The sequence below is a fragment of the Phocoena phocoena genome, chromosome 2 (assembly GCF_963924675.1).
Source record: "Phocoena phocoena chromosome 2, mPhoPho1.1, whole genome shotgun sequence".
In the NCBI taxonomy this organism is placed as follows: Eukaryota; Metazoa; Chordata; class Mammalia; order Artiodactyla; family Phocoenidae; genus Phocoena; species Phocoena phocoena.
This window is the reverse complement of record NC_089220.1, coordinates 97,222,691-97,238,781: the sequence shown is the minus strand read 5'-3', so window position 1 is coordinate 97,238,781 and position 16,091 is coordinate 97,222,691. Positions and strand designations below refer to the sequence as shown.

General features: G+C 37.2%; 1 protein-coding gene across 1 annotated transcript in view; it reads left to right on the top strand.

The window, feature by feature from the left end:
- The first annotated feature begins 544 nt into the window (after window positions 1–544).
- Window positions 545–16,091, top strand: part of WDR72 (WD repeat domain 72) — a 187,572-nt gene continuing 172,025 nt past the window's right edge. Inside the window, exons 1-6 of the mRNA XM_065871729.1 lie at window positions 545–697; window positions 6,486–6,592; window positions 12,574–12,652; window positions 13,747–13,921; window positions 14,584–14,657; window positions 15,711–15,830. Of these exons, the coding sequence (XP_065727801.1) occupies window positions 545–697; window positions 6,486–6,592; window positions 12,574–12,652; window positions 13,747–13,921; window positions 14,584–14,657; window positions 15,711–15,830 (708 nt within the window). The remainder of the gene's footprint in view (window positions 698–6,485; window positions 6,593–12,573; window positions 12,653–13,746; window positions 13,922–14,583; window positions 14,658–15,710; window positions 15,831–16,091) is intronic.

Genomic DNA, 16,091 nt, shown 5'->3' with positions numbered 1-16,091 from the left:
TTGACCTTTGTGCTTTTTGTTTTCTTATTTGGATGTGTCAGGAATCTTATGACTATTAAGGATTTTAATACACTTACAAAAATATTTACTTTTTAATAGCAAAGTTCAGATATTTGTTACTTAGATGAGGTGACATTTCTGGGGAAAGAGAGTCTGCAAAGTTGTCTTCAAATTATAGTGTGTAGATAACTCTATTCTTCTTGAAAGGCCTAGCTGGACTTTGGTGTGGGTAAGGTCACCCATAGTCAGAGCTGGGTGTGGGGTGAGTAGACTATTCCTATCCTTCTCTTGGTTAGCATCACTCATCAAGAATTGGAATAAAAATCATTCTTCTTTGACTAATTAACAATGGGCATGGTAATTTCAATGTCTGACTACATTCTTCTCTATTTGACGGGGACACACCTTTCTCCACAGCTCTGGGAGAACACATCGTTCAAGTTTGTATCATTATAAACATTTATGAGATGATCAATTTTCAAAATTTACAAATGATAACTGTGTACACGTCTTCCCATCTCTGTGTGTCCAGGATTCCTTTACCATGAGGTCCTCCCTACAGGCGGTGGCACTCTGGGGAAGGAAGGCACCTCCTCACAGCATCACTGCCATCATGATCACTGATGACCAGCAAATGATTGTGACAGGAAGTCAAGAGGGTCAACTCTGCCTCTGGAATCTCTCATCTGAACTAAAGGTTAGTGAAAACTATTACTATTGAAGCAGACAGAGCTCATAAAATAAACACAGCGTGCTTTTTATACCTGCAATGACAGTGGAAGTTTTGCATGGTTGTTAAAAAGGTACTTACCAAAGTAATAAATGGGTTTTACTTTTGAATTTGGAAAAATGAAGTATTATATGATGGATCAAGATCATATGTGAAAATTATATTATGAATAGCACCAATCTTAGCTACCAGTTAAGTGTTATCATCCTTTAAGCTATGCTGGGTTTTACTATTTTATATCCTGAATTATATGTTTAAGTAACTGAACTACACACATGTAAGTACAATTCTAAAAATTATGGCTCATTAATCTAAACAAAGGGCACCCTTGAAAACCACTATTAACTAAATGAGTAATATTTTAATTATCTGGGTGTTTCTGCCAGTTTGGCCTTCTTGCCATTCTTTTTTTTTTTTTTTTTACGGGACGCGGGCCTCTCACTGCTGTGGCCTCTCCCGTTGCGGAGCACAGGCTCCGAACGCGCAGGCTCAGCGGCCAGGGCTCACGGGCCCAGCCGCTCCGCGGCATGTGCGATCTTCCCAGACCAGGGCACGAGCCCGTGTCCCCTGCATCGGCAGGCGGACTCCCAACTACTGCGCCACCAGGAAAGCCCCTTCTTGCCATTCTTTTAGTCTCTGCTTGCCTGTGATTTTTACAGGTCACATCGAAAAGCTCTAAATCCAATTTACTATTGTCGTCCTCCTATTTCAGAACCTGACCTCACCTAGGATTTGGCCCACTGATTAGCGATTAATTGTCCTTGTCCCAACTCATAAACATTTAACATATTGGAATAGATATTTGCTTAGCTCTAGGAGCCTCTAGACCTAATTTGAACACTTAAACTAATGATGTACTTAAAGTATACTGCCCTCATTAGGAAGCCTTTTAAAGATCAAAGACTATTTTTAGCCTTTAAAGTTTGTCACTTTAAAACCTAAATTAACAATTAATTGTAATTCTATTTTATAGTGTAATTAATTAACATCTGTCATCACTGAGCAGTTACACTACAGGACTGCCAAAAACTGCAAGCAGACCAGCTCAGCTCAATGTTTATGAACATTCCTAAAAGAAGGACTGGGTATTATTGCAACAGCTGAGCTTTGAAATTGGCCCTTGCCTTTATTATCTCTTACAGTCTAAACTTAAGATCCTAAATGGCTTAAACTATCTTGCTACTTTTTTTAATGTTGGAGTGTAGTGTTTCCTGGCTGAAGTAGTTGTCTTGTAATATGTAGGTTGCTATACGCTTAAGAAATTTGGAATCCTAGCATCTATATCTTTTTACGTATGTTCCTGGTATTTATTCAACATGCATTTATTGGGTGCATTTTATAAGTTAGGCAGTACGGTGGGAACCTGAGTTCAAACGTGAATGAGAAGACCTGGTACTGGCTGCCCAACTGGTTGCAGTGTCGTAGAGGAAGGACATAGGCTAGTAACTGCCGGTGCAGTTATGTTATAATACAGGGTGCTCTTTGTGGGGGTCAGTCTGTACTTCATCTTCAGTGGGAATAGTTATTTCATGCTTTTATTAGGAGCAAGTCTTCTGCTTGGGGTTAGAGCAATGGGAAGGGCGATGCTATTGGCATCTAGTGGGCAGAGGTCAGGGATGCTGTAAACATTCTGTAGTGCACATGACAGCCCCTCACAGCAAAAAATTATTCCACCCCAAATTCTAATAGTTGCTGATATTGAGAAATCACAGTTACAAATATGAGGTGGGAATGGGAATCAGATTGGCAGGGGTGTAAGGAATAGAAGAATCATTGAGAAGACTTAAGAAGGAGATTGGATTAGTTTTATGTTTTGGAAATTCACTGTGAGGACATTGTGAAAAAGTTAGTAACACAAGTAAGATATTGATTAGTATAGGTGTGAGATTTTCCACATAAGAGTTTTCCTTAAGATTCTCTATGGCTAGTCATAGGACCAGAAAGAATGAACACCTTCTCTTATTTTTCCTTTGAATCTTGCTCCTACATGACAATGGGTCAACTATTAGCAGGCAAGATTCTAGGCTTTTCAAAAATCAGGGCATTTTTGAGTTCTCAACAAATCCTCTTGGTATCTGTAAGATAGTCACGTGGGTGTTCCATCACTGATATTTTAATGCTTAGTAGTTTAATTTGATTTTTGTTTTAGAATATATAGATAAAGGAATAATTCACCCAGAGGAAGAAGAACAGAGGCCTTGAAGACAAGAGAGATTTTAAGAGAGGTTATGACCACGTGGTTGATTGAGTGGCTGTAGGGCAGCTTGGGGCCGATGGGCATAGCAGGGGAAGACGGTAGGAAGGGGAGAAGGACACTGCAGGGAGGTGGGGTGTAAAATGAACTGGGAGCTCTTTCTTTCTTCCTTGTACTAAATGTGGAAAGCTTCTTCCCCTCTCCAAAAGGGTTTAGGTAAGAGAATAATCACGGTCTGTGGTCTTAAACGCTCACTCATCACCAAATAAAGTGGGAAAACAAACCTAAGGACACTTACTTATGCAGTCATTAGACGAACTACACAGATGCTTTTTGTCACAGGTGTAGATTCCTCCTTCAGGTTTCTCAGAGTCTAGTGTAGGAGACAGACATGTAATTAGGAAGCTGTAAAGTGGTGGGATACACACTGTCTCTATGAATTCGACCTTACTATGTATCTTATATAAGTAGAATCATACAGTATTTATCCTTTTGCAACTGGCTTATTTCACTAAACACAATGTCCTCATACATGTTATAGGATAAGTCAGAATATCCTTCCCGTTTAAGGCTCAATAACATTCCATTGTATTTATATACCACATTTTGTTTATCCATTCCCCAGCGGACATTTGGATTGCTTCCAAACCTTTTGACCATTGTGAACGATGCTGCCATGAACCTGGGTGTATAAACATATGTTTGAGTCCCTGCTTTCACTTTTTTGGGCTGTACTCATGGACTGATGGATTATATGGTAGTTCTATTTTAACATTTTTGAGGAACTGCTAAACTGTTTTCTACAGTGGCTGCACCATTTTGTATTCCCACTAGCAGTGTGCAAGAGTTCCCATTTTCTCAACATCTTCACCAACACTTGTTATTTTCTATTGCTGTTGCTGTTTTCTTAATAGCCATCCTAATCAGTGAGAAGTGTGCTCTTCAAGGGAAAGACTTTCTGAGGGTGATGCCTGAGCTGAATTCTAAAGGATGTATCAGACATGAACAGGAAAAGCAGGTGGGAGGAGATTGCAGACAGAATGATAAGTGTGTGTGTGGAAGGCGGGACTATTTTGCCTTCAGGGAACTGGTGAAAGTAGTTGAGCAGACCTGGAACATAAAGGGCAAATTAGAGGTGATAGGCACATCTGGAAAGGACAGAGCAGACTCAACGTGGAATCTGACATGCTGAGGAGATTAGATTTTTTTTTTTTTTTAACTAGCAATCGCTAACACTTTGTGCTAATTAAAAGCAGTGGTAATATTAAGGGATTTTGAGGAGATGACATAATACTATTTTATTATATTTGTAATTTAGAATATCACTTGGTATTAAGGGCACATTGAAGGGAGAAGGAGATGAGGTAAGTCCCATACTACCAGGGACTTTGGGCAGAAGGCTTCTACAGTAATGTACTCAGGAAAGTTCTTGACTATGAACTAAATCAGTGGCAATGGGAATGAAGAGGAGATGAAACCGGGAATGATATTAAGAGGAGAGTATGGACAGAACTCAGAAACCAGTTGGTTGTGAGCTAAAGGCGCAGGAACAGCCAAAGATACCTTCCAGATTTGGGGTTTGGGTGATGGGTAGGACTGCTAGAATGAGAGTATCATGTTTCTGTATAAGAAATAGAGAGGATTAGAGAATAGGAATAGGGAGGGAAAGAAGCTGATTTAAGGTCTGTACATCTTGGAGTATCCAAGCATTCATTAAGGGATTGTGTACACATCTCAGACTTTCCCTGTCCATGGGTGGTGGGATGGCGGGGTGCAGGGGAGCTGGAGAATAAATGTCTCCCTGTCCTGGGCTGCTCATCACGTGTCTAGGTTAAGCATTCTGCTTCCAGGCTCAGGGTCTGACTCCCAAAGCCCTGTGCTTTCCCCAAAACTTTGTGAGGTCTGCCAATGGGGAGCTTCTCCAAGTCCCATGCTAGGAACTTCATCACTTGGGCCTTTCGGTATTGATTGCTGGCATTCATCATACCTGCGAGCATAGCAAAAGGTGAACTCTGAACATTCTCTCAGGTATATTCTCTTATAGTATCGGTATGTTCTATTTTTCTTCCTGTTTTATACTCAGAAGGAAACACAACAGTGACAAAATGAAGAATAGCAATGTTGAGTAGAGAAAAAGAATAAAGGTCTTGGTCAAAATCTAGGTCTGTTATTTACCAACTCTGTAGTGTTGGGCAAATGACTTCCATTCTTCAAGCCCTAATTTCCTCAACTGTGAAATGGGGATTAAACCCTGTTCATAGTTGCATGAGTGCCTGGAATATGGTATATGCTCATCAAGTTGTGTGTTCTTTTCCCTTTTATATTTGTGCTGTGGTGGGAGTGAGGGGGACCAATGCTTCATAAAGGTGGAGCCCATGAATAGAAGTAAAGTTTTCCTGGATTTCATCATGGCAACGACTAGGCGTGATTGTAGAGGTTTTTGTTATTCTTCACAGCAGAACGTGTGATAAAATGAGGAGGTTATAGTGAATTGTCACAGCTTAGTCAACTACATGTGAAGATTTAGTAGCAGAATGAAGACTTCATATAAAAGGCAATGGTGTTCTCTTCTGACATTTTGTCCATAGTGGATTTTCTCTGGAGGAGGAGTATCTTTGATTTGCCCTGATTCATTGCTTAATTTGGCCTGTAATATATAGGGCAAGGGTTAAATTCATAGAAGTACTCTTTCCCAAGTGTGATGATAGGGAAAGATAGTATGTTGTTTTCTGAAATGGAACCTGTATTTCCCAGGAGGAAGGTAGAGAACTTGGATTGTAAGTGATTAGAACCAACTGCAAAATGCTCTTTGTAGCACGAGAAATTTATTCTGATAACAGATCTTTTAAAGAAATAATTCTGATTAATATAGAAATAAGAGGAAGGCAGAGAACAATTATGTTATGAAATAATTTGTTCTTATTGTTATGGTTGGATTATGAGGAACAGATTTCTTTCACACATGAGATAATGGAAGAATTAGTCCTTGGTGTCATTTTTAAAATTCACACATAGGAGAAAAAGTTGGCATTTTGCAATGGCATTTTAACTAAGTTGGCTTAGTTAAAATTTTATTTCTAATGTTGATAAGTTAATTTTTACTATTTCTGAGGCAGGAATTCAAATAAGGCGTTATAATGGTTACAAAAAGGGTAATATTTTCTCTGCATTATTTTGTAAACTCATTTCTGAATTCTGAAATCTGCACATAAATATGCTACTATTGTTTGAGGCACATTTTGTGCGTAATAAATGTCAACACTGATTTATTTGTATTCAAAACCTAGATGTTGTAAAACAGGTCCAGCAGTCATCTAGGTTTCATGACAGATGCAAAACAAAAAACAAAAAAAATGTGTATAACACAGTTCCTTTACCTAGAAGTTTATTATCTTGGGGATTTTGATATGCCATATATCAGTTTTCCTGAAACTTATGTACAGCAAAAACATAATATAACAGCATTCCTAATTAGAATTATGAATAATTATATAATGTCATGTTATATTCTTCTACTAAAAAGTTTACAGCTATTTAAAAACTTACCCTCATCATTTTCAGATTTCGGCCAAAGAACTTCTTTTTGGTCATTCAGCTTCAGTGACGTGTTTGGCGAGAGCGAGAGACTTCTCTAAACATCCCTTCGTAGTTAGTGCTGCTGAAAATGGGTAGGTAAGATGTGTGGAACTGTGCACCTGTTTCTGTTCCTTTTCCCTTTTTAAAAACTCTGATGGGATACAGAATTCTAGGGCTGAAGGAAACTTTAGTGATTAACATATTCCTTTTACATATAGGAAAAGTTAGATCTTGAATGGTTGAATAACTTGTGTGACAGTCCCAAGGAAAGTAATCAGTACTATGACTCCCAATCTTTAAACATCCCAACGTGTATCAGGCCTTGTGGCTGCCTCATTGTGTAAAGGATGTTGGCAAATGCCACCTATTATAGAACTGAAAATGGAAAAGTCTGGGCGCTTGTCTTTTTTCATGTAGTAACTCACTTTGAGCTATTAAGCAAATCCCTGCAAGCCTTCATAGTTTCGTGGAACAATTCAGCAGTTACGATCTTTATGTTGTACACTTGTCTGATATCATTTTAAAACAGAGGAGAGGACTCACTTGTAAATGGGATGTGGGAGGGAGAAGGAGAAGGAACATAGTGATCTGGGTGTAGTTTCATGGAAGGAGGTTTGTTCCAATGAAACAGGACTTAGCTGTAGGAAAAAGCCCCACTGATGGAAGAGCTACTGTGAACTACTCTGCTGATGAGATGTTTGCCAAAGTATACTCAAGAATGCGGAATCCATTCAGCATGTGTCTGTGAATGAGGGATTGGGTTGCTGGTTGATACAAGAGAATCTCCTCCTTTTTTTATTTTTAACCCAAGGAGAAATTATATGGCTTAGAATTCTGAGACCCAAAAGAAGAATGAGGAATCAAGTGTCCAACTTTTAAAAATGGAACAGTTTAACAAAATGGCTAGTGGTACAGACATCAAAGAGATACCTATTCTCATAGCTTATAGCAAAGCCATAACTGTTATACTTAGAGAGATTGAACTTTGGATGAAGCTAAAATGAAATGTCCTAGTACATTCTTTTTAAACAACTGCTTAGCTTTCGTACACTAGGGCTGCCTCGAAGCCCGCTACATAGGCTGAGATATTTATTCCCAATCTAGAGAATTTGGGGGATGGTTAGTTTTTCTGAGACTACTGGCACAGTTGATAAAATTAATAGCTGAGTGAGAAATAGATCTGAAAAGTATAACTGAGTTCCACCTTGAGGTTTTTGTCCACAGTGGTCTAGCTCCAAAAAAGAAACTAGGAGTTAATGGACATATTCTTGATGATAGATGAATTCAGCTGTATAAGTCCTGTAAATATGATTGTTAAAGAGCCAAGGAGTCTGGTTGGTCTTCCTTTTCCAAGATGATTTGAATTTTCTAGAAGTCTATTTCTTTGGGGTCTGACACCTTGCATCTATGAGATTCTCCTTAGGCAGTACCTACACTTCAGCTACTGCATACTTAGCAAATCCTAATTCAATCTGCTGAAACTTGTTAAAATTACTAGGTTCGACCTATTACTTCCTAAGTAACAATGATTTTTTTTTTTTTTTTTTAGCTTTTAAAAGTCCCAGGAAGTGACCGTTGGCTTAGCATTTCTGCTTCCAACGTTGTCAGATTCATGCTGATCATGAATTGCTTCTTGACTTAGTTTTTCATTTTTTTCACTTAGTATTACTTCATCTATAGGCAAAAATCCTAATATTCAGGAACCCCAGTGAATTTCAGGATGAATGAAAGGAAATAAACACCTGGAACCTGATGTTGAAATGATGGAATGCCGAAGAAAAAGAGAAGAGCCTGAAAGTAGGCAATGAGGAAAAGCAGATTACTTTTAAAGGAAAGTTAATTAAACTGAGAGCTGACTTCTTAACAGTAAAATGAGAATTAGATAGCAGTGAAATATCTTTTAAAAGTTGAGAGAAAATATCTATCAATTTAGAGTTATATCTCTAGCAAAAACATCTTCAAAAAATTAGGGCAAAACAGTAATATTTAAGACAAATACTGACAGTGTTCACTGCCAACAGACCCTCTATATGTAAAGAAATTCTAAATTATGTTTTTCAGTAAGAATAATGATTTCAGAAGGAAGATGTGATGGAAAAAGGAATATTGAACAAAACCCAGCAAAGTTTTAGAAAATTTAAATAAGCACAGATTATATTACAATATGGTTTATATGCACCTCCCATCCACCTCCCCCTCACATACACAAAATCCTAATCAACAACTGCATATCATAAGCGTAGTGATCAGACTCCACATGTTCTGGTGTTCTAGAGGTGGGTAAAGATGGTGATTAACCTTAGACTTTAAGCTAGATATACATGCTGACATTTCCAGGGTAGCTGCTAAGAGAACAGACAAAAGAAATAAAAATGAAAGAAACAGAATATATAACTTCCAATTTAAAAAAAGAAAAAGAATGTTGTTTAATCTAAAGGGGACAACAATAAATGAGACAAATAGCACAAAATAAGGTAATTGAAATAAACCTGAATAAACCAGTAATCTCAATTGAGTAAAGGGACTAAGCCCATCAGTTAAATTACAAAGATTGTCAGACAATTTAAAAAATAAAAACAGCATAAGGATATATAAAAGTTAAAAGTAAATGGATGGAAAGAGATTTATTGGGCAAATACTAATGAAATTAATGTTAATATAGCCATTTTAGCATTATATTAATAAATATATATAGTTAATAAAACCTTAAGGCAAAAAAGGCTTGACATTGATAAAGAGAGTTATTACTATTAATAAAATTTCCAACTACCAGTAAGAGATGACACTAGAGAGATAGGCAGGCAGGCACCCAGCCTTAGAGTCTTCTAGGATAGTGTTCATCAAACCTAAGCCTGCATCAGGACCACTTTCAGAGCTTGTTTAAATACAGATTTCTCGGCCCCATTCCCCGTGATACAGGTTTAGTAGGTCTGGGCTGAGGTTCAAGAACTTGCATTTCTGACATGTTCCTGGAGAGTGCTATGCTGCTGGTTTAGAGGAAAATATTTGAAATAGTGGGTACCCCACGTTTGGGGCAGTGAGAGAATGTGTGAGTTCAAGAATGACTTGGGAAAATCATTGGTGATGACACCATTCACTGAGAATGAGAACAAAGGAGGGAAGGTGTTATGCCTCATTTTAAGTACGAGGAGTGTGAAGTCCTGCAAGTCATCCAGGTGGAAACATCTAATTACTAGTTGTATGTGGAAATCTAGAGTCCAGTGAATAGGTCTGGGCTTCCAACATCATATAGTTGGTGCCTGCAGTCATGGGAGTAGATGACTCGTCAAGAGAGAGTGTGAAATTTGAGAATGTAAGAAAGCCTAAGATACTAAGGAAAACCAACATTTAAGAAATGCGCGTAAGAAGATGGGAGCTTGAGAATGCCAAAGAAAACCCAAAAGTGTAACTGAAGACAAAAGTGAGTTTGAAGAATGTCATGGACTTGTAATTCAAGAGGGCAAACCAAACATTCATATGTATCTCCTTTCCCTCTAGATGCTTCATTAAAATTTGAGCAAAATGATAACAGTGTTATAAGCACACAAATATGAGAATAAGAATAGGGCCAAGAGAAAACAGTGTACTTTTTTTTTTTTTTTTTTTACGGTACGCGGGCCTCCCACTATTGTGGCCTCTCCCGTCGTGGAGCACAGGCTCTGGACGCGCAGGCCCAGCGGACATGGCCCACGGGCCCAGCCACTCCGCGGCATGTGGGATCCCCCCAGACCAGGGCACGAACCCGTGCCCCCTGCATCGGCAGGCGGACTCTCAACCACTGCGCCACCAGGGAAGCCCAAAACAGTGTATTTTTGAGAGCTAGAAAGTGGATGAAAGAGTAGTGACTGATTTATGTATCCATTGAACGAATTTTTATTGAAGCGCTCAAGTGGGGATGTACAGTTGAATAAGAAAGAAAGGCTCTTTCTCAAGGAGTTTTTAGGGGGAATATAATAATATTCTAATATTATATGTTATGGATTTTTTCCTGTGTGATTTTCTTTTCATTGAAATTTAAAAAAAATTTGGAAATTGTTAATTTTTTATAATTGAAGGTGATTTAATCTATGTACAAAGTTGGGGAACAGTATTTGAAAAGAAAAAGAAGAATGTTCATTTTAACAGTTAATTTTCATGTCTTCCTATTAGATACATAACTGAGCAGTTCCAGCTAAAATGCCAATGCTACTTTTGATATACAACACATTTGCTTTTCTTTCTTTAATAGAATTGATTGGCAAGGAGTCAATTTTTACTATGTGTTATTTTTGTATTTTTTTCCAATTTAAGGTAGAAAATAAGAAGATAAGCAAACAAACAGGGAAGGCATTAGAATCCAAGAGAGTTTAGAAACATTAGTATCACTGGGAGAGCTTTTATTGATGCCCAGGCTCCAACCTTAGAAACTGTGATTTAATTAGTCTGGCTTGATGTCTAGGTTGGGTCCCAGACATCAGTATTTTTAAAAACCTCCCCGATAAGTCTAACGTAGAGCCAGAGTTTTAGAACCACTGGTTTAGAGATAGAGTTATCTAGAAACAGGTTAACTGACCAGGAGCTTTGCAAAACCCCACATGCCAGGACCACAACACAGAGCCATGAAATTAGAATCTCTGAGGAGAAATTTTTATATATTCACAGGTGATTCCTGATGCACAGCTAGAGCTGAGAACCACACTGATAAACTCAGATATTTTGTAGAGCTAAAATTTTATATTGATGGCTGCTTAAAGTTCCATTTCTTTACATATATATATATATATATATATACATACACACACATATCCTTTCTTATTTTTCACACACACACACACACACACACACACACACACACACACTTTCCCCGTTTTATTGAGTTGCATGTCTTTTCAGATTACCTCAAATCCTTTCTGGCATACAGTTGGATATAAACAGAGAGAAATAAAATCACTATGAATATTTAGTTCTATATCTAGGACATGGTTTTTCAACCTCAGCACTAATGACATTGTGGACCATGGAAGAATTCTTTGCTGTGAGGGACTATCCTGTGTGTTGTAGGATGTTTGGCAGCATCCCTGGCCTTTCCCCACTAGATGCCAGTATCGTGTTCCTAGTTGTGACAACTAAAAATGTCTCTAAGCATTGTCAAATGTCCTTTGTGGGGGCAGAATCAGCCTAGGTTGAGAACCATTGATTTAAAGATTGATTTCCAGTGTTTGGCTAATAAAACCCCCAAAGCCTGCAAACACCAAATGCATATAGCATTTACCGTTATTGGTCCGTATCTTTTGCTTCTTAATAGCAGCTCTCCCTTAAAGCCAATAAAACTTTCATTTTTCTTCCTTGGAAAATTTTGCTTATGTGTTGAAACTGTCAAAACTGAAGAATATTACCAAACAACTCTGAAACAGCCATTCTGGTTTTTGTGAACTGAAATCATACAGATTTAAACTGCCCTATACTGGATGTATTTGTAACTGTATTTCATAACTGTATCTGTATCGTTGTAACATATATGTAACCAAGTCAGAGTTTTCTAAACAATGAGAATTTTCTAACAATTTAGTGGCAAGGATGGTTTCAGGATTTCAGGAGAAGCAAAGAAATAAAGCGTATCAATGATAGACCAAAGGTGGCCTCTTGGTGGCACTGTTTATTTTTATAAAAATGATACCTGAGCTCCAGAAGATGCAACACTTGATGTATTATGTTTTTCAGAATATGTAGTTTAAATTCAATAAAATAAATCATTTTCAAGAAGATGCAGTTTCCATAGAAAGATTGTTGTACTGTCACTCTCCCAGGCTGTGATAGCTGCATCCCCACAATTTTTTGTAGGTCAGGTTGGCACTCAAGTAAGGTTTGTAGGCTGGTGGCAGGGTGTAATTACCAAAACAAAAAGACATAGATACAGCATGTCATCCCTGCTAATGACCACAACATTTTCTTGCCCAGTAATCTGTAACAAAAAGCCACATAAACAATCAGACTGCCTTTAAGTGCAGCACTAAAGAAAAACTTGGTGGCACAAAAATTATTCCAGCCAATTGAGTGGAAATGACAGAGAATAATACAAAGTTATCTCTGCTAGGGAGATGTGTGTTTGGAATGTCACCAATGGACAGTGCGTGGAGAAGGCCACACTTCCTTACAGGCACACTGCAATCTGTGTAAGTATGTTCACTTCCTTGAGAACATCTCCAGATGCTACAGCTGCTTCAGAGCATTTGCTAAGCACACATTTAAAGACATGTCTTTAGAGGAATTATTTTCTTGAATTTTTTTTTATCATTAGAATAGAATACTGTCAGTTATCATCTGTTATTTTTGGCATTTTTCTTTTCCCAAAGTAACTATTCAACCAATTATTTTTTCTTATTCTTTCTCTTATTTCTGTATCTTTCTAACATAGACAAATCTGAAAAACAATTTCCTTATTTTTCCTTAGTTACACTCACAAAACACACACGTGAAATGATTCCATTTTATTGACATACAGTTTTATAAAGCAAAAAAGTTTTTTTTTTTCTGCTTCCAGTTTAAACCTTTTTTGGATGAATAGGTTCTGAATTTCTTATTTATGAAAACAGAGCAAGAGGCACAGCTTTAATCTTTACAATAACTTCCCAATATTTAAAAGAGATTTTGGCTTTTGGTATGTGGACTCCAAGCATACGTAAGGTAGTCGCATGATTCCATGGTACTGACGCTGTTCTTTATATTGTATGCATTGCTTTTAGCATTGATGACTTGCATTGAAACATTCATGAACTCCTTTCTGGGATCAAAACCTGAATAGCGAGAGAGCTTGTCAAGGGTAGATTATATTACTCAAACTTTAATAAAAGCCATTCTCAAAATTTATTTGGCACAAAAATTCCTCAAATGCTTTTCAAACATTTTTATTTCTTCCTAAGATGCAGCAGTGTTGCTAGGGTAAGAAACCTGTTTTTTGTTGTTCAGTTCTACATAGCATTTCAGAATTAATATAATTGTGAGCTTTCCATGATTTGGAATAAGATTAATTCTTCCCAAAAGAGTCCCCTTCTCCAGAAAAATGACCAAATGCAAGTCAGATAAACGGCAAAATTAACACTTCAGAAGTGTAGAATAATTGAACTAAAAGAAATTTTAGTTGTTATTTAGCCTAATACCTTAGTTGAATAGATGATAAAATTAAAATCCAGAGAAGTCTTCACCGCAGCCAAAATTATGTTAATTGCTAGTGATAATTAAACTTTTGCTTTGAATTCAATTTGCATAGTATTACCACTGCTCATTCCGGATGATAGGAGAAGGCTGGCTTCTGTGTTGTGGAGAATATCAAGATGTTCTTATAATTGATGCCAAAAGTTTGGTTATTATTCACACTTTCGTATCATCTCAGTCTCCGGATTGGATCAACTGCATGTGCATTGTTCACTCCATGAGAATTCAAGGTAAGAGTTAGGTATTATCTAACGCTAGAGATAGCGTATAAACATATCACCTTTGAATTATTTGTTAAATTACTGGGCAAGAGTTCAGAATGCTTCTTTATGTTTACCTACTGGTAGGGATAGCTCTCTAAGCCAGATCAAGAAAAACTGAGAACATCCATCCCAGTGGTTCAAATCACTGGAAAGTCAGCAAGAGGTCATGAGGAAGTGGAAAGAGGAGACACTGTTTCCATGACCCAGTTCTGCTTTGATACATTTTAAGAGTGACAAGCAGGTGTTTGTTGTGGATTAACAGGACTCTTGGATTTGCCATGCTGTATCTTCTGGACGTAGTAATGAAGAGAATTCAGTTCCTGTAATGAGGGAAGGCTGGCTCCTAACTTATTTCTGAAATAGGAAGGTGTAATTAGTATTGCCAGCGTGATGGTTTGCAATGTGGTTCTGCTTTTAGTGGTGCTCTCCTTTTACATGGGTGTCACTTTGAAATTGCAAAACAAATTTAGAATGTGATCTAAAATGTTTACTTTTTTAATTAAAAAAACAGCTGAGTATTTTCTACCCACATGCCCTGCATAATCCTTAAATGACTATGAAATGATCTTTAGAGTAACCAGTTATAACAGTGGTCAGCTTATATATGACCTTTGTTGTTTTTACAGAAGATTCTCTCTTGGTAGTGTCAGTAGCTGGTGAGCTCAAAGTATGGGATCTCTCTTCATCTATCAACAGCATTCAGGTTGGCTTGTGAAAATATCCTTTATTCTCCAATTTCAAGCATATGTATTGACATTTTTTAAATTATAAGAGTGTTACATTCTCATTGTTAAAAGTCCAAATAATGTAGAAGTATATAAGTTTTATGTCCATGTACTTTTTCCCTATCTCTCTTCTAAGTTGTGAGCATTGGTAACAATTGCATGGTATCTTTCCAACCTTTTCTCTGTATGTATACACATGTTTTTATCTACACGCACATGTGTGCGCGCACACACACACACACACACACACACACAAACATTGATTATAATTTAATATAAAAAATTCATCGTGGAATATTTCTCTGTCCCTTACAGCAGAAGACCCCATTTCTTCTGGCTCTTTGTGAGCTGTGGCAATGGGGGTAACATACACTGGGAGTCCAGTATATTCATCTGCTCCCTGGCATCAGGCTACAAGTCGAGGTGATGGACAAAAGAACAGTCATAGAATTTGTGCGGTTGACAGAACTGTTTCAACTGCCCCATACTCTGGACTATCCTTCAGAATTTCTTGGTTGGGAAAACCTGGGAATTGTGTTGGCATACTGAGCGCAAAAAACACACACCCAGCATTATCAGAAACTTATTAAGAACATAGTATTGTAGGTGTTCTGTGCTGGCTACGCTTTTGTCTTTTCAAAACATTTTGTTTGTTTTTCTATTTTAGCAATTAAGATACTGCAAAGGTTTTTTAAAAAATTATTTTCCTTTTTTTTGTTTTATCTTTCTGCCATATCTGAAAGTCAGTAACTTATTCATATCTTTACATTTTCAGTATCCTGCAGCAAATTTCCCGACAGAATGTTTGTTGAATGATTGTATATAATGAATTCTTGAATTCAAGTGGGTTTCCTTTTCATGGTTTCTTTTGCAAAGTAACTTTCTTAGTTCAGAAAACTCAAAAGGAAAGTTGGGTGCTTTTTTATAATAACAGTGTGATCTACTTCAGGTTTAGAGGGGAGCAGTCTTCTAATACAGTTTTATATAAATTAACTAGAACTAGTACTAAAACGTTTTTATCCCTTTTGAAGGAAAAGCAAGATGTTTATGAAAAGGAATCCAAATTTCTTGATTCCCTGAACTGCCGGACAATACGATTTTGCACGTATACAGAGAGACTTCTACTGGTGGTATTTTCTAAATGTTGGAAGGTATTATAAAATAACATAATAAGTACCAGTGATACACAAATGTAATTTGATTTTTATCTTGTTCAGTGCAACAACTATAAGAATGTGTTTTAAATATGATACAAACTTTTTATAATATTATTACCGCAGCAGGGAATTACTTGTCTTTTATGACTGAATTTTATCAGTTTTCCTCTCACTACACTGGGTAATTTTCCTTCCCAGGATATTGTATATATAAAGTATATCCTAATTTTATTAATAACAAACTATTATAATAGT